This window comes from Ptychodera flava, chromosome 9 (genome assembly GCF_041260155.1).
Source record: "Ptychodera flava strain L36383 chromosome 9, AS_Pfla_20210202, whole genome shotgun sequence".
Lineage (NCBI taxonomy): Eukaryota > Metazoa > Hemichordata > Enteropneusta > Ptychoderidae > Ptychodera > Ptychodera flava.
The window spans coordinates 2,685,099-2,705,634 of record NC_091936.1 but is presented as its reverse complement, the minus strand read 5'-3'; the positions used below and the strand labels follow the sequence as shown (position 1 = coordinate 2,705,634).

The window sequence follows — 20,536 nt, the reverse complement described above, 5'->3', positions numbered from 1 at the left end:
AAACGTGCCAGCAACTTTAGAAAATCACTGGCCCTAACGAAAATCAGCTGTCCGATCCTCAGGTCAAATCCAAATATAGTGCACAGATTTTTTTACCCGCGCTCAGTATCGGGGCCTAGAAAAATTGATCGAAAAAGTAAAAAGGACACCACTTCTCAAACTGATTTAATGATTTTTGTGCCTTTTAATTTTTTTAAAGGAAAGCAAATGAAGATGAATATCAAAACCAAAAGTTTGGGCAACTGACCTTAGTGCCAAAAACATATGAAATTAGTGAAACACATAAAAAATTTCTATTTCTTAAAACAGCCGTTAACAACAAGTTTTTCTAATTTTGAGAAAACGAGCACAAGCGTGGGCTTGAAATATGTGCCAACACGAAAAAGCTAGGCGTCGAGAACTCCGATCAAGGATGGGTATAAGCTTTGGCACTACAATAACGGATCACACACATATGGAGTCATTACAACAGTTGACTCTTTAAAAAACGATTCCGGCTTCTCCTCTTTGAGGGAAGATGACTATCATCAAATCCAAGGAAGGGAATACAAAAGACTAGCGCAACTGATGAAGAGAAAAAAATCCTGGTGTCGAAACCCACGTGAAAAGACGAATCACAAAAATGTAATCTTTAGAGGTGACCAAGGTAAATGGCCATCAAGGTCAAGTTACAATGAAGGCGCTATTTTGCACAATGTTAAAATATCGGACATTTACTTTCTAGTATCGAAGTTTGACGTCAAAATACATTTCTGTCATACATAACAATCTATATGCCGTTCTAATATCAATACTGAACCATACATACAAGAATGACTTGCCTTCTGTCGCGGTACGCCGGGTTTGCGATATTGCCGATATTTTACTTCAGGCTGTTACCTATCGGCGATTTTTGGACTCTAGTGATCGATACTAAACAATTCTAGAATGACTTGCCTCGATACGTGAAATCACAGATATTTACTTGATATTTATCGGCTGTGACTCTAATATCGATACTATACAAAGATTTGGCTTGTGTCTCTTGCACGTCTGTGATGGCGGGGTTAAAAACGTAAAGGCCAAAACCTGCCCGTAAAAGACAGAAATCCTGTCCGAAAGCACCACAGCTGCTATGGACTCGCAGCTAGTGACTCCTATATCGATACTAGTCAACTCTAGACTTTAAATCGTGGGTAAGCTTAAATATCCAATGTATATCAGAGATTTTACCACCTCACAGATCTTGACAACCCGACTTCCTCAATCCGACCCTAACTTCGATACTTGACCGTTCTATACTTGTCAAATCGCGGGTAAATATTCGATATATATCGGGGGTTTCACTTGTACCTTGCAGATCTGGCCCCGCGGTCTGGCCAAACCCGATTTTCGTGGTCCGACTCTACTAGACTTGTCTAAAACTGGGGGTAAATATCCTATATTGGAGATTTCACCATCTCACATACCTGACCAAACAATTCTAATTTCGATACCGGGTTGTCTAATAGCTGTAAATATCCGATATCATATAAAAGTGCAATGTCGCGGCGCGGTGTCCTCGAAACCAGTTTACCTCGACACGGTCCATACGCTGAACAATTTCTCTTTATTGACCAAAAAGAGATCTCGAACAGCAAATGGGGAGCATATTGAATAGCGCCACTACTCTCGCGAGAAAACATGAGATTAGGTCTTTCGCCTACATGCAGTACCGATCAGTCTGTTGAGCTTTTGCGATTTTCACGTTTTGAAAATCTCTTGAAAGAATAAATTTCGTTTCTTTGAATAATTTTGTCAGGTATTTAGCTTAGCAAAACATTGGGGTAAACTTTCCATACAGTGAAAGTTACTGGCCCGCGTCTTTAGGAACAGCAGGACATAATAGATACTGGTCCGGCATGAAAATAGCTGGTCTCGGGCCATCGGGTTAGCGTGAATTTCGCACGCTGCATTGGTCATAAATCTCAACGCTGCATGCGTTTCCGAAGACAGCATTAAAGGTTAGGCAAGGAAGGTAATGCCGATAGTTTCTGCAGACGTTCAGCCGCCCTCTTCAAAGTTTTACAAAGACTTAAGGTTTGGATACTGGAACATTCAACACTTGACAAATAAATTGGACAAGGTCACTTATTATCTCAATACTGATCAGCGAATTTCAACTGACGTTATGTTTTTTTCTGGAACATTTCTCGATGCCAGTGACTGCACTGATGATTTTACAAATAAAATTATTTAGTTGAAAGAAAAGACAGAATTAGTAAGAAAGGTGGAGTTGTGCTAGCTTATATTAGACCCACCATAATGTATACGAGACGGTTTGACTTAGAATCTTCTGATTTAGAAATCATGTGGCTTGAAATTAAACCCACCAATTGTAACTCCTTTCTCGTAGCGGGTGTTTACAGACCACTTAACACCTCACATGATATTGATGTTAACGTTGAGTTGAGTTTAGAAAGAGGTTTTTATACTGGAAAAGAAGTTTATATTTTTGGATGATTTTAATATGGATCTTTTTACAACAAATGGTCAAAATCACTACATATACCAGTCTTTAATGAATCTGAATTAAGAGCAACTTATTTCCCAACCAACTGGACATATTTCTAGAACATGTATTGACCATATCTATGTGTAGAACAGAGAACTTGTCTTGAATGTATGTGTTCCTGAGATCGGGCTTTCTGATCACAATCCCATCATTTAACACACAAGAGAAACAACAATTTATGGATTTCCCCTCATCTCACTCTTAAATTTCGTTCCTTTACTCATTTCGAGCTTGGTCCTTTTCTTCGTGACCTTTCACTCGCTCCTTAGTATTTAATCGATGCGGCTGAAAATGTAAATGTTGCTACAAGGCTCTGGGTTAATATTTTAATAAGATATGTGTTTTCATGCTCATTTTATTGAAAGACGTGTTAAACGACGTAAACAACCTGCCTGGATGAATAGAGATATTTTGAGTGCTATGCATGAGAGGGATGCTCTTTCAAGGCAAGCGAAATCTGATGTTTCCAAAGTTGCCCAGTATAGGTTAGCCAGAAATAAACTTGTGCACATGATTGATAAGGCAAAGAGGGATTACTTGATTGACGAAATTATGGAGAAAGGTTCAAATCCGAAGGCAGTTTGGCATATTTATAACAATGTCCTCAGACCTCAGCATCAAAAACATACTCCGATGGAAGTAGATGGTACTCCTGTCACACATCCATATGCTATTGCCGATGCTTTTAACTGCTACTTCTCTAAGATTTCAAGAAAGATGAATGTTTCAGCAGACTGCAATCCTGATTTTTCTTCATTGTCTGAGCATCTCAACGATAAACTCAGAGGTTCAGTCTTTAAGATTCCACATCTTTCTGTTGATTTTGTCAAAAAAGCTTTACTTAGTACGAAGTCGACAGGGACTGATGATGTCCATGCAAAGTTGCTGCGTACTGGTACATCTGTAATCTCTGAGTCTCTTACGAAAGTACTTAATGCTGGTATCGACAACGCAGTTTTTCCAGACTTATTTAAAAATGCAAGCGTTGTCCCTATTTATAAAGGCACTGGCAGTTTAACAGAAACGTTCAATTACTGACGTATTTCTATTCTACTCATAGTAATTAACAATGGCATGGTCATCAATGAAGGCAAATGGAAAGCTATGTTGGTTGGGTCTCGCCAAAAATTAAAATGTGCAGACAATATGGGTGATAGAATTGATTGTAATTAATGACAATAATATCTCTTGTGTTTCATTTTTTAGATTTTAGGTATTACATTGGACAATGTTGTTGCTTGGGACAAACATATTGACGATTTATGTCTCACTCTGAGTAAGAGAGTAGGTTTACTTCGACGATTGTTCAAATTCATTCCATGTCATCTTAGAAAAGTTCTGTTACGGTTTAATTCAGTCAGCTATTGATTACTGTAGTGTAGTTTGGGGAAATACAACTGTATAAAATATTTAGAATTTAGAGAGTGTATAAGTTACAGAAAAGAGCACTGAGAGTTCTTATCAATGTTGATTTCAATACCTCAACCGATTCACTCTTTGAAGCAGCCAATGTTTTTTTTTTCAGTTAAACAACGCATCTTTTATTTTACATGTGTTTTAGCCTGTAAATGTCTTCTGAATACTGCACCAACATATCTCTCTGAGAAAATTGTACCATTAAATGATGTTCATGGTTACCAGACTGAGACACGCTCTGCTTCAACACCTAAATTGCTACTCCCTCAATGCCGTACACAAACAGGCTAGAGGACATTTTCTATGCGTGCCTCAAGTTTCTGGAACTCACTTCCTGATGATATTCGGTGCAGCCACAATGTAGAAATTTTTAAAGCTCGGCTGAAATGTTTTATTAGGGATAATATTGACAAATAGATCTTTTGTTTTCTTTGACTCTTTTATGCTATGTTCATTTTTTATATTTTTTATATATGTTTGTATTTTGTATGCTTTTAGACTTCATTGTTTTTTAACACATTGGTTTTTAATTGTGTGTGTTAAATCAGAACCCATGGGAGATTACAGCGTTATTGGGTAATTTTAACTCATTTTGAGCATGTAAATGGGTAATCCTTTAATGTGAAATAAATAAACACGGAATGCGATTATGTCGACATTCTGATGGTCCTTCGTTTTCAACAATAAGGATAATGTATTCACTAAGACACGTGAACTCTTACCAGGGTAAGGAAATCTAAACCAATCCGATTCTTCCAATACATTTCCCTTCGTATCGGTTCTTCCTGGGTACCCATATCTAGAATCATCGTCTGGTATAGCATCGGTTATGGTCAATATGTAGCATAGAAGCCATGACAACAGAATTGCTAGAATTACCTGTAAAATGTCGTTTTTTAATTAGTTTCAAATATCGAGGAGAAGAACACAATAAGAAGAATAAAAGAAAGTATAACAATAGCATTGTACTGTTGGTAGAAACTGGCTGTAGATTATATTAGTTGATAAGAAAGTTTTTGACAGTATGATCTTGTACTATTCAAACTGACATTATTTCCAAACGAATTTTTCACGAGCTCAGCCTTTCGTGATGTTACCATAAATGGCAGTAGAAGTAGTAGTAAAAGCAGTAGATGATACTGATAGTAATATTACGCTTGGTAATCATTGCTTTCTTCATGTATGTGTCATGCCTTCCTTCCTTACAACTGTCACAGCATAGCTATGTGTTATTTTATTGCAGAATCGAGATTCAGATGGCAATCCCGATCAGCTTGTCAATGCATACCATAAAATAAAAGTTATTGGATGAATAAATAAACAAATCAATCAATCAATCAATCAAGGAAAAAATACAACTTAATATTCAAATAAATGCATTTTACATATATACACACCGAAAAATAACATTCATAATGGACGGAAAATAGATGTGAAAACCACTTGCTTTGACATACCGGGAAAAGTTTGAAGATTTGATACCATACAGCGCTACAGCCTTTCTCCTTGGACCATCCAAGACAAGGAATTTAGTATTCTTCAAATATTGAGAAAAAGCAATAATAAGAACCATCGTCCTGTTTGAAGAGATAGGAGATAACATTGTGAAAGGGGGAGAAGAAAAAGGAGATACGCTGTTCGTTGAAATAAGCGGAATAGCTGACTGAAAAAGTTCAACTGACATTTTAAGATTTGTGTAAACACTGTGCTTGAACACACCAAACTCTCACATATGTCGGTTGTCCGAATTTTTGTTCTACTTTGGTAACCCATATTTCTGGAAAATTTGATAATTTATATTGTTGACAAAAATAGCAAAATTGGCCAAAAGTATACGAAATATAGCGTCCTCCAAACCACAGGATTGGACGATCCTTAGCATTTGGCGCGTATCGGCAGCGTTCTGTTGATTCGTACTTAACAAAATATTTGCTGATCACAAACATTTATCCAAACATTTTAATAACATTTATTTTAATAAACTTTCAATAAATAAAACCTTGTCGATTACTTTCTCCTTCACGAGTACATCGAAATGTCTGTACCGAAGATACCAGAACGAAATATCGATTTGTTCACCCAGAAATCGCGATCATTCAGCAAATTTTTGCAACTCTCCTTGCCAATGCAAGAAATCCGAGCGACTCCGTCATCACAAAACATATTATCATGCCCTGTCCGTCGCATTTTAATTGGTCGAGCTGAACCACATGACTGACCGCAAATACACAGTTATGGTTTGTTTACATGCCCGTGAATATGAATAATAATGTTAACATCGTAACTTTACAGTTAAAACGTAAATTGTGATTTGTACTAAGATCATAATCATTCACAAAACAAAATGAAGCACTTGTGGGCCAAGTTTTGACACTTTTTTCCAAAAATGCTCCCGATTTGCAATTTGTTAAAGGCGCGCGTGACAGTGCGTCGAATATTGCACAAGTTCAATCAATCAATCAATCAATCAATCAAATTTATTTCACCAGAAAGAAAAAAATAACTACAACACAAAAACAAATGTCAAAGTATACCTCGTTACAATGTTTCTGGTGAGGACCATGGAAATAGTCCATAGAGACTAATCTAGTCCATGGCCCAAATCTCAAAGAAAAAGTATAACAAAGCAATCATACGTACGTATATGAGACAGACGGGTGTCAGCAAATGAGTGGTAATTGTAATAAAAAAAATAAAGTGTCAATCAGCAACAACAAATATATAAATATAACACTAAAATAAATATGACACTAGAGTTTGTAAAATTAATTTAGTAAATAAGAATGCAATTCCGTTTTGAATAAACTTCTGGATTCTAGTTTCTTTAATGAAAGTGGTAAAGAGTTCCAATGTTTGGTAACTGCATACGTCATGTTATGTTGAATAATTCTAAGTCTTGTATGTGGGGCTCGAATATTATTGTCAGTAATTGAACGTGTTAGATAATCATGAGAGACAAGGTCAAATAACGATCAATTCTATGGGGTAAATTGTTATGCTTTAAGTCAAAAATAAACATACATGAGTAATATTTACTTAACTTGTAAATATTCAAAATACGTAAATTTCGGAACAAAGGCTCAGAATGAGCATGGAAATCGGAGAAGGTGATTAAGCGAACTAGCTTTTTCTGAAGAAGGAAAATTGGCTCAAGGTAAGTCTGATAGGTGTTTCCCCAAATTTCAATACAGTAGGATAAGTGAGGTAAAATAAAAGCATTGTAAATATGAAGAAGAACAGATTTTGGAACAAAATGTCGAATTTTTGAAATAATACCAATTTTCGGTGTAATAGCTTTTACAATTCTCTGAATGTGTGATTTCCAAGAAAATGAAGAATCAATATTTACACCAAGATAACCTGCTGAAGAAACTTTTTAATAACTGTAGTACCGATACGCAAGTTACCCTCAAAAGTAACCCTTCTCTGGGGTGTTTTGATAATCATATAGTTTGTTTTGTCTGCATTTATGGTTAATTTATTTCCCTTACACCATTTGTCGATCTCATTAAGTTGAAAAGTGACGTCATTCAAATTTATTTGCTTGGCACATACAGATCTAAATATGTTTGTATCGTCGGCAAACAGCCTAAAATTAAAATAAGTGGTTGCATTACAGATATCATTGATATAAATCAAAAATAAAGTTGGACCAAGTATCGATCCTTGAGGTACTCCACACCTGATTTGTCTTTGAGTAGAGGGTTCTCCATCAACCACCACGAATTGATTTCTATCTGATAAGTAACTGTGAAACCAATCTAGTGGAATACCCCTAACCCCATAATAATGAAGTTTTTGTATAAGAATGTCATGATTGATAGTATCGAATGCCTTCTTTAAATCAATGAAAATACCTAGACTGGAATTACCCTTGTTCATATTATCTGTTAAATAAGCAACAATATCAGCAAGTGCCAATTTTGTACTGTACTTTTTTCTGAACCCATATTGCATATCAAAGAGAATGTTGTGTTTGTCAAGAAATGAACAGAGTTGCTTGTTTACAACAGTTTCAACAATTTTGCTAAAAACAGGCAAAACTGAAATTGGTCTATAATTACCAAGGTCAAAGGGGGAACCTTTCTTGTACAGAGATGTTATTTTTGCAATCTTCAACTCGCTTGGAAAAATTCCGGTTGAAATTGAAAGATTTATAATGTGTGACAGTGGAGTGGAAATGTAATCGGCTGCATATTTAACGAGAAGCGGGTGAATGAGATCATGACCTGGGGCTTTGTTGTGATCTATTAAAAGTAATTCTCTCCTGATATCCTGTGCATGAACAGGATGCAGATAAAATGACCCATTATGCCTACGATTTAGGTATTTATGAAAATCAACATGCTCTGTAATTTTAGCTGCAAGGTTTGGGCCAATATTTGTAAAATAATCGCAAAATGCTTCAGCAATATCGCTAGAATTTGTTACGGTGTCGTGACCATTTTCCAGATTCAACTTATTTGGTGTAATACTTTTCCGATTATTTCTATTTAAAAGTTCATTAATTACCTGCCAGGTTTTGCCAGAATTTCCCCCGGCCGAAGCAAATTTGTTACAAAAATAACGCTTTTTGGCTAACTTCAGAATTTTAGTCAAGACATTCCTGTAAGTTTTATAATATTGATGAAAGCCACTATTCATTGGTGAACGCTTACATTTCGAAAAAATGACGTGTTTTTTACGAATAGAATAAGAATTCCTTTTGTCAACCATGGTTTCTTTACGATACCATTTGGGCATTTGATTATTTTTCTTGGCGCATGTTTCAGAACTACATTTTGAAAGAGATCATAAAAAATAACATAAGCTGTATTCGGATTTGTACATTCTAAACCAGGTTGCCAAGAAACATCTCTTAAGTCAGAAAGAAATGAATTTCGACTAAAACTTGAAAAATCGAAGCGAGTGTAACTATTCACTGGCTTGGAGATTCGCTTCATGTCATTGACAAACGCAAAATTTGCATAATGATCGGTAATGTCTGTTTCAATACATCCACATTCCAAGTAGTGATCTGTAATATTGGTGGTCAGATGGTCTATTATAGTGCTACTATGCTCATTAGCCCTCGTCGGAATATTTATGAGTTGATCAAAATTCAAAGAATGTAATAATGCAGTGTAAGTAGCTGTCGTACTAGAATTTGAGCTAACATCGATAATGAAATCCCCAACAATCATGCAGCTCCTTCCTTCATTGCAATACGACTTAGAACAATTTCAAAACTGTCTAAAAGTCTGCGATTGGAGTGTTGGGTTTTCTGTAGACGACGCCCAAAATAACCTTTTTCTTGACAACAGTACACTCAATGAAGAGAGACTCACAATTATCTATATGCAATCAGTGATTTGTGAATGCGGTAATGAGGAATGTAAGTAAAATGCAACACCACCACCTTGTGAAGATTCTCGGTTGCACACATACATGTGGTACGAAGGTATTTCAAAAATAGAATAATCAATATTTTTGTTCAACCAGGTTTCTGAGAGAGCTATTACAGGAAAGTTGTGATTCAGACTTTGCAAAAATGACAAAAGCTCGTCAAAATGTTTACTTAAAGATCTTATATTCAGATGGAACAATGACAATAATTTATGATATTGGGTCTTACCCTGATTGAAATCGTCAACAGTGAGTGACTCACAACTGGATTTAATGATGTTTTCTGATTGTATAGAGTCCATGACAGTTCTGGAGTAAATGTACTTATGGCACTAGTTCACGCGGTTTAAATTCTTCAACGAAGACACAACGGTTACTTCTGAGCTTCCATCTTTCCTTGTATAAATCTTCCCGTTACTTGTCCAAATAAATTTCCATCCCTGTTGCTTCCTTCTTTCGTTTACTTGATGAAACAATCTTCTCATCGTAGGCGTAAGGTTTTCGTTGATGTAAATATTATTACTACAATTTACCAGTTTTAGCTGAGTTGGAGTTTTGCCTCTAAGTTTCTTTCTGCCATAGTAGATTTTATTTCTTACCGATCTTGGTACGAATTTTACGATGATAGGAGCTGGTTGTTGTCGCTGTCTCTCGTGTTCGACTTGTCGGTTTGGTAGACGATGGCTAATGTCTATGTCGCTCGGGTTGATATCCACACCAATTGCAGCGGCAACACAAATGGCAATGCTGTCAGTGTTTTCATCGTTTTGGACGGGAATTCCGTGAATTTCAATATTATTTCGACGACTGTACTGTTGCAGTTCATGCAATTCATCTCGAGTACTTGATAGTTCCGTCTGTGTACTGCGAAGCTGGTCCTGTAATCTATTGTTCTCCGTTCTCAGTTCTTCAACAGCTGCTTTGATTTCTTCCATTTGTTTTCTGAAATCCGGGCCCTTTTGTCTTTCGCGTGGGAAATGTTCGTAAATTTTGCCGGTTTTTGGAAATAACAGACTCCGCCCTGACTATTTTTAGCTCACGTGTTCACACACGTGATCCAATGTCATAGCGATGTCTGTCTGTCTGTCCGTGTGTGTATGTGTGTGTGTGTGTGTGTGTGTGTGTGTCTGTCTGTCCGTCTGTTTACACGATAACTCAAAAACGCCTGAACGGATTCAAGTCAGATTTGGTAGACAGATACCATATGCTACTTGGAAGAACTGATAAGAATTTGGCTAGTGTGGCTTGCATATTAATGACGTCATGACATATCATTTTTACATATAATGGTTTCCGTATGGAGACAGTAATGACAGTGTCGACATACATCAAGAAATATTGCACAAATGGCAATCTCAAAACATTATGATGATGCTGTGAGTGTTATGTCAATTATCTGCTCATTTGCACATTAAATGAACTTTTGTATTTAGTGACATAACTCTGAAATTCCTGCATCAAATTTGAGGATACATGCAACAAATATTGACCTGATATCTAACTAATGGTACTGAGAAGCATTGGGCAGTGTCAAGTTAATAAATAGCTCACTTGCATATTTTATGAAGTTTTATGATTATTCACATGACTCTGAAATAACTGAACCAAATTTGATGAAATCTGCCGCAGATACTGATCCGACAGACATCTAACTGTGGTGTAATGCATTTAGTAGTGTGAAGTTAATTAAGGGTTCATTTACATGAAATTCCAGCAGTTTACAATGCCCTCCTGCGGTCAGCAGACCGGTTACGTCATCGTACTATGACACAACAGCTGATGAAGGCTGAGTGATTCAGTCGAAATATTCTACCGAATGCAAAATAGCTCTGAGTTACAAGAATTACCGCGATAATAAACTTTGTAATTAGTGATATTACTCCAAAATTACAACATTAAATTAGATGAAACGTGTTACATATGTTGATCTGATAGATATCTAGTTGTCCCATGAAGCATTGAACAGTGTCAAGTTAATTAAGGGTTCATTTGCATATTTAATGAACTTAGTAATTAGGTATATAACTCTAAAATTACGGCACCAAATTTGGTGAAACCTGATACAGATATTTATCTGCTAAATATCTAATTGTGCTATGAAACATTGAGCAGTGTCAAGTTAATTAAGGGTTTATTTGTATATTTAATGAACTTTGTAATTAGTGATATTACTCCAAAATTACAGTATTTGATTTGATAAAACGTGCTACATATATGTTGATCTGATAGATATCTAATTGTCCCATGAAGGATTGAGCAGTGTCAAGTTAATAAACAGCTCATTTGCATATTAAATAAAGTTTTGTAATTAGTGATTTAACGATGCGACTCAGGTTCAAAGGTCAATTTTAGCAATTTTTTTTTTATTTCAAATTTCGAACCACTGACACATGGTCTTTCTTTTGGGGAAAGGTGTTGGGTCACATCGTACCGGGAAATTCCTGAAATATTACTAAAATGGCAAACTATCAGCTACACTGCATGCCATTATTTCCCTTTTGTCTTAACGGTCGCGGATTACCGACCACGATATCTTGATAAACACGCAGAGATTATGTATAGGCTTTGCGGTATAGTGCGCATGCGCTAGCTTCAACGTTATTCTCAGCGTTTTGAACTCCGCATGTATTGGTACGGCAAACACGTCGAGCAGACCAAAGCCGGCGCTCGCGCTCCGTACCGTCGAAAAAAGCAAGCGACGTCCACAAAAGCGGACCTGAAAAAGATGGCAACGTGCGCAAAGGTCGATTTAAATGTAAAACAGTCCGACTTTGACTCATACTCCCTGCGATAACGATCAAGAATGCAGTGAAGAGTCAGATTTGGCCGAGGACGCAGACGATAACGGAGACAACTATGAATGTATTTGACACGCTGCTTTTCGAACATATCCTAGGCTATGCTGATTGCATACCCGAGTCCAAAAATTAGCCTGAGCGAGATGAAACTTCTGTTAGTTGCGATAATTTTATCACTCTTGCTGTACATGCTTGGTGTTAGTATCGTGTTCTTTTATATTTTTAAACTCGAGTTTTCTATCGTGCAGTCTTTTCGTGTCTGCTGAGAAACCTTGAACAACACCGTACCCGACAACAAGTGACATTTATGTCAAGGAGTTTCCCAAGCTAGTGCAGGAGTTCATACACACATAATGTAGATTCACAAGAGCAAGTTCACCGATCTGCTAATTTTTCGAAACGAAATGGAAATATTTTTTTTTATTTCATGCCTTTTCTTTCTTTAAATATAACCCAAAAATTAAATTACGTCAAACGTGAATTGCGAGGGTTCACAAATGATTATTGTGTGCGTGTTGTCTAAACTTATCAATTACCCGCAGACTCCACAGCTGCTAGCTGAACCTCAACACTGAACGTAAAACAAATCCGGCTCAACTTCTAGAAGTGCTGAAACTAGCAATTTTTGCTATATGAGGTCAGTCATCAAAAGTTTGACTAAAAGTAAAAATCTCCGAAATAATTATGTGTGCGCTGGTATTGCGCAAGTCGAGTGACTCCACTGTAGACTAGTCGATACTCTGTCTCTCGGAACACGCTGTCGATGACAGCCTGCACTGTTCTACGCTACGGCGTGATTATTATTAGTTTGATAAAATCGGTACAAGAACACATATAAATAAAGTTTGAAAAAATAACACGAGTCAATCTCTCCCGTCGTAACGAAGGGCGACAAGTTTGCAGTGCGGTGCAAAAGCTAAGAAAATACGACAGACATTTTATGTTGTCAAGAGTTACATGTTTTCGTCTCATCTTGAGGTAGGAAAACTAGCAAGTGACGTCCCGTTCGCACAGTGTCGGCGCTAACATTAACTTCACAATCACTTTTCACAAAGAACATGCATAAATTGCCGATCGCGAGACAGGAAGTAGACAACTTGAGTCAAGAACAAGTGAATGCCCGACGCGATCGCGCGACGACAGCACACAGGTCTCGATCAGATAGACTTTTTTACACAAGTTTCGACGTCTTCGTCTTGACTGTGAACACTGGTAACCAGATTGTAACCGTTGAGTTAACAGTATACAGTTAATATGCTAGTTAAACGTTCCAAAAATGGATTAAATCGCTAAGTACCCCTCTGTGTTTGTTGTGTAAATACCACCCACTGCTGGCACTAAGCATTTGCCAGTTTAGTGTATAATTTCTTTCTATTTTCACACGATCTGCAATCCTAAACATATTCAAAATTCCCAAAACTGACTCTAAATATTTCAACTTATTCCTGGTATAAGAAAATTCGCAGAAAATAGTGCGCGAGTCGGACTTCTTGGTCACAATGTGTGACGCATAGGTCGTTTACACAAATCGTCGATTTTCTCAGTTCCGTTTTTGGCAGTGCGTACATTATTCAAATAAGTATAAGTCGGCGGCGCCTGGACAGACTAGCCTGATTTTTCACCTGTGGACAGTGAATGAATATATCTGAAAGAACGTGTCTCAGATTCCCGATAAAGGCCTGGAAGTGAAGATATCCTGAAAAACGTGAACAAAGGCCGATAATTTATGCAAAAAACGTCAAGTTGACACTTTGAAGGTGCATTGTGCGAAAACAAAGCGAATTTCAAAAATCCGGGACACGGTTTTTTGCCCAGTAACCCAGCCGTCGATTGCCGTAAACAGATCACCAAGGCCGATTGGAGATTTGTACTTACACTTTTTTGAGTAAAAAAACTAAAAAACACGTGTTTTTGAGTAAAGCAGCCGTATGCGCACTGTTTTTGAAAAACTAACAATTTTCTGAACTCTTCGGTGACCGAGCAGATAAAAAAGTACCACATGTCGGGTGTGTGACCACGCCTTCTTTGTGAAAATGAGGATTGAAAATAAGTGACAATGAAACTGAGTCGCTACCTTAACTCTGAGAGTACTGTGCGAAAGTTGATGAAGCCTGCTACATTTTATGATATAACAGATATCTGATTGTTCTTTGAAGTGCACTATCATTAATGAACCTGTTGAAAAACACGTGAGCACATTAAGTTCACATCTGGTTATTTTTGGCGCGGGCGAGAGGAAAGCCAAAATTAACGGAGTCGGCAATCCCCTTCCGTTAATGTTTGGCTTTCCTCTCGCCCTTGCCCATAAATAAACGTTAATAATCAGGGCCTCACCCATTATTTCTATAATATTCACTTACTCTCCCAAATACATTGTATGTATGTATGTATGTATGTATGTATGTATGTATGTATGTATGTATGTATGTATGTATGTGTGTGTGTGTGTGTGTGTGTGTGTGTGTGTGTGTGTGTGTGTGTGTGTGTGTGTGTGTGTGTGTGTGTGGTTGAGTGTGTGTATGTGTGTGTGACGAGAAGGCGTGCATGCAAATCCCCTCTCTATATGATCACAATTTTTCAAGTCCCCCCCAACTATCACAAGCCCGTATAGCAGTAAAGGATGTGCGCGCAGAAAAAATAAACACGTATCGCGCCGTTCCGCTCGCATATGTTCAACACTACCTGTTGTTAGCAGTTTGTAAAGTCATATTCCTAAGGCAAGTTCTTAAATTGGATTCATTTTTAAGCGCATAAGTGAACTTTTTGGATTTATCAGTCTAAGCCAACTTGAGTTAATCAAACTCTGGCAAGGTTAATTGCTCCTGCTGAAGAGCACACAAAATGACGATCATGAGAGAGTGGGAAAATCGTGAATTCTGGCTAATTGTCATATTGTAAAAAACTGAGCACTGTTACCTACCAAAAATTTGTTTCAAAAGTACAAGACATATATAAATTAGATGCAACTCAAAATTGACACTGGAAGGTTAAAATATTCCATCAAACAAATATTTTCATCTCTGAAATTTAGCGTGTAATAATGGCAAATTTGGTTAAAAAATAAATAATTCCATTTAGAGACATATTTTTTCCATTTAGTCTTTACTGAACACAATTGGAACTAATTTGGGATAATTGGATGGTGAAGTAAGATCGTTTTAACCTGCAAATGTAAGCTCATCTGCTTTTCTTTTTTTAGTTACACACTTCTTTTATGAGTAATTTGTAATATTGCAACATTCAGCTATATGGCACCAAACACTTTTTGAGAAATTTGAAAACTGTGAAGATCCAATTATACCCAATTAGTTCCAATCGTGTTACTATTTAAAGTTTTGCATTTGTATTATTTTATGATGATAATGTAAAAATTTAGAAAATCAAGCATGGTGACCCTATCCTTTTTCTTTAGTATTTGATTATTCTCATATGCCAGAATTCAAGAATTCCCGATATCTAAAAGTCTCCTGGTCTTCCATGTGTTACTCTCTGGCCAGATCTTGTATACAAGTATGTTTCACTGTCATGAGCGTCATTTGACCAAAACTCTTCTTCAACTACCATGTACATCAGAGTCAGAGCTATCTCTATCACTGCTCAGGTATATGCAGTGACAGTGACACTGCAGTAGCGTATTAACTTTGATAATTTTGACAATATTTTGTTCAGTTTATACAACTGTGTTTTTGTTCTACTCCCTGCAGCATGTTGAACTCTTCAGTATTCAGCTTGCTATCACAGCCTGTGAATATGTACCATGCATTTGTATCACTGACAACTGACTGTCAGTCTGGACTCTAATTAAATTTAATATCACCTAATATATATTTGTATATAAAGGCTTTGTCGACAAACTGAATATTGTGTGTTTGAGGATGCTGTAGGGAAACAGCAAGAAACTGTAGTTGATATATTGCACAGAAATATGGCAAAAATCATCAACAGTTGCAGCTTCTGCCCTGTCACTAGACTCAAGTTTGGATTTTTTTTCGACAAATATATATGTTTAGATTTTTTTAAGATAAAAGTCATGAAATGTGACAAAATGGTTCTAGATTTTGTTAAACTATTACAAAAATTACAACAATTGGATGACATAAAAATGGCATTTGTCTTTTATTGAATTACCTACAAAAACTTGGAATTACCTACAAAAACTTGGAATTGGAAAATGTAAAATGTAAAAGGGAACAAAAACTTTTCAAGCCCCCCTACAGGCGGAGCAAAATTTTCAATTCCCCACTCTACTACCCAAAATATAGCCCCCCCCCCCACCATTTTGTGAACGCAGCCTAAATGGAGCAAAACGATACAACTTGAAGAACGCTCGCTTTCCTTACTAATTTGTTCTATTCCGGGATCCAATTTATGTCCCGTCGCTGCGTACAGGAAAATGTGCCAATTTATTCCAGCAGATAGCTCGTGCATTCGCTGTTTCTTCGGGAAACTAGTACTCTGACAGTTTTATCCCTCTTTCTTTTCTTTATTTTATTGTATTTAAAGTTAATATTAATCTCTTTTCATGGAGGTCGAGCCACAAAAAGACATAAAACACAAATACAATCAAACATTAAAAGAGACACAGTACAAATCACGCAAGAAATGATGCAGGGCGTGAGAAAACAGCATTAACAAGTTTCGATGTACAGAAATATTGGTTTTAAAATCCTAGTGCTGTTGCCCGTTCCGTTTAATATATCTGCAATGCGTTCAATATATCTGCAAATGAACAGCTTGGTGTGTTATGATGTAAGTCTCTTTAGAAATTGAAGGAGATTAGCTTAATACATACAACGACGATATTCCCCAATGGGTGCCGGCGAGGTTTGCTGCCGCTCCGAACAGAGATAAACCCCGACGAGAGCGATGGTTGGAGCGATAGCTAGCGGACCGATGAAACGTAGAAGCATACCAATGACCCCAGTGAAGCCGATGAGAACTTGAAAACACGAGACAACCATGATGGCACCTTGAATCTGTGAAGTGTGAAAAAAGATTTATAGCAATTTGATTTTATTTCAGAGCAGATTTGAAGAGCAGAAAACTTGACACATGCAATTCAATTAAAGAAACCAATTCTGAGTAGGACGGACAAAGGAAAATTGAGCGCGAAAGTTGAACAGCTGTAGACTGAGCTTACCTGAAAAAATAATATTCAATAGTCTATATAATAGTACGATCAGACTCTATAAAACTCGTTCGTTACTACAAAGGTGCAAACACAGCAAATCAAAAAAGTTATAAGCGCCCAAATGAGAAAAGATTAGAAATGCTTTTATATTAATTGCGAATTCGGCACCGGTTAGGGACTGATCAGTTTCTTCGGCCTGGGGGCGGTTTATTCATGGGGTCACCCTGTTTTTGACTTTGGTGATAGGGGGATCACCATGTTTTTAAAATGCCAAATAAGGGGTTAGTGTGTTTTTCAATGTCGACACGGGCTCATACTTGCATAAAGTGCATTGTGCCAGCCACAAAATCATCAGTCAGTTGCGTTTTTCGGCGAGCCCTTCGGGCGCGTAACTTTAATAATATGAAATATTTTTCAGAGCCCCGTCCTCGTGCAAAACCTTAATATATCACACATATATATCTGAGATATCTGTATGTCTAATTCTTTTCGGCGCGCCCTTCGGGCGCATTTCTTTAAAATATCAAACATATTTTTCAGCATGCCCTTCAGCTGCATGACTAGCATATATTAGATATATATATCAGAGATATCTAGATGTTAAATATTTTTCGGCGCGCCCTTCGGGCGCAGTAAATTAATATATCACAGACATATGTCAGAAATATATTGATGTCTGTGAATTGAAAGTCTGTTTTGTTAAGTGTACTAATCATTATGAAATCTGCAGTTCGTATGAAAAGCATGAAAAAAATCCTGATACGTTTCTGTTTTTTCTATGAGAATTCAGTATTAGAAAGCAACATGCACTAATATTTCACAATCACATTTTTCTTACAACAGTTGTGGACATCTGGTTATGCATAAAGAGAGTTGTAATACATACAGCTCGTTCAAAATACTGTATTCAAACTTTAGAATTGACACCTTTAAGTTCCTATCTTACAACTGACATGATAACAATTTCATTAAAACACAGAAGGACTGAATGTTTAAAATATACCCCAAAAACTATATATATATATATATATATATATATATATATATATATATATATATATATATATATATATATATATATACTGAAATATTCAATTTATATGCCACTTTTTGTTTTACCTTTGTTTTGTGCGGGGGGGATCATCCTGTTTTCGAAAGTTGGAATAGGGGGGGGCAGCCACTTTTTGACGTCAGCAAAAATAATCCATCCCCCCAAGCCGAAGAAACTGACCAGTCCCTTATGTTGTAGTCGTGCTAGACTAACATATCAACGATGAAATCGTTGTGTTTTGCGCTATAGGCTACGAGTGTAGTTTGTGGACTTTAATCGAGTAAGGACTAGTATTGAGACAAAACTGTTTGCTACCTTGGATGCAGACTCAGTCTTCTAGTGTTGAGCAATACGTTGGCAATTTTCAAAATGTTGTCCGAATATCACGTAAACTTTATCGAGTAATCTCTCACGAATACCAAGACCTTACGAGGCAATTGTCAGCTATGTTCGTGTGGATCATATTCATCAGAATAACTCAAATACAAAATACAAATACATGTTTATCTTCAACAAAGTATAATGGGGTAATCTTGTAATTTGTTGATCAAATATCACAGCAATTGATGACGTTCTTTTCAGTGAGACAGAAAATGGATAAAAACAAAGCCACAAATCGTGGCTAATGTTGTCACAGTTTGAATAGTGAAATTATCCTTGAGGAATTTGGAAACCATAATTTTACACCTATCTGACGAATAATTTTGAAGAGATTGTCACACACAATATTGGCAACATTCATATGATTTCAACAATTCTAATTGAATAAATTAAAGTTAATGGCGTGTGACAGGCAACAGTAGACTACCACAGTATTTGATACGCTCTGCCTGCCAGAATGTCGATAGGGCTGAAGAAAATAATTGTTAGGCTCCATCGTGATTATTCCTTCTACATACCTCCCTCATTCTCACTTGCCATAGTTCAGTTCGTTCGGATGACGTCATATTCTGCAGTATTGCTGAAACGAGTCCCGCAAAACAGTCAACTTACACATAGGGCGTAACAGGGGAAACAGTTACCAAGAAAACTATTTTTTGTAACAAACAGCGATAGGATATAGATGATTACCCGAATCATCGAAGGCATGATAGACTAGTTGTTACAAAAACTTGAACATGTATAATATATGATGACGGCTTTTAAGAATGTCTCATATTTTACGATTGATTTCGTATCTTATTGAAACAGTTTTATACATATTTTTCACAATTTTGGCTTCGTTGCTTATTCTCCAAGGTTTAACCTACCTTCAAGTTCTGGTCCAGGCTCTGCTGGGCATTGCCACTGTGGTAGTGATAGCAATGCAAACGTGGGAGTCAAAAAGGTGTATGTACCGCCTTGAACTATGGGTAATCTGGAAGTGCAGTAATGTTAAAGATATCATGAAATATTTTTATGATAGACGTATGTTTTTGAGAATCATACAGACGCAATATTATTAACCATCTTACCACAACTTATTTTAACGTACATCGCCTTTCGAAGGGGCGTTTTGTAAATTACAAAATATTAGCTACAAGTCAAGCCCTTTTCACTTATTATCAATAGCCTTTACAGGGACTAGGTTTAAATTATCAACCATTATTGCACTGTTCAACACTTTACCAATGTATTCCGATTTTACATCAACTGATAACCTCAAGGGCAGAAGGTGATCATCGTCAGTGGGCAATTATCAATATAATGTAGTATTTAATTTGGTTATTTTTTTCGGAATTCGATTGCAAGAACGTTCGCTTATGACACACTGACTTGGGAAATACAATAGTTAAATTGTCTTTTCATTACAATTATCTGACAGACAGCCTGTATAATTTTGTAATTCAACGGACAAAGTGATGCATACGATGATGGACACGAGTGCAACTTTCATTAGCCAATCAAAAGAAAATGTTAAATATACCTCACCAGCCAATCAAAGGAAAACATACCTCACCAGCCAATCAAAGGATAACATACCTCACCAACCAATCAAAGGATAACATACCTCACCAACCAATCAAAGGATAACATACCTCATCAACCAATCAAAGGATAACATACCTCATCAACCAATCAAAGGATAACATACCTCACCAACCAATCAAAGGATAACATACCTCACCAACCAATCAAAGGATAACATACCTCACCAACCAATCAAAGGATAACATACCTCACCAACCAATCAAAGGATAACATACCTCACCAACCAATCAAAGGATAACATACCTCACCAA

General features: G+C 36.7%; 1 protein-coding gene across 1 annotated transcript in view; it reads right to left on the bottom strand.

The window, feature by feature from the left end:
* LOC139139752 (solute carrier family 23 member 1-like) overlaps positions 1-20,536 on the bottom strand; it is a 40,376-nt gene that overhangs the window by 8,394 nt on the left and 11,446 nt on the right. Inside the window, 7 exon segments of the mRNA XM_070708641.1 lie at positions 4,672-4,828; positions 5,407-5,468; positions 5,471-5,526; positions 16,925-16,977; positions 16,980-17,108; positions 19,214-19,275; positions 19,565-19,671. Of these exon segments, the coding sequence (XP_070564742.1) occupies positions 4,672-4,828; positions 5,407-5,468; positions 5,471-5,526; positions 16,925-16,977; positions 16,980-17,108; positions 19,214-19,275; positions 19,565-19,671 (626 nt within the window).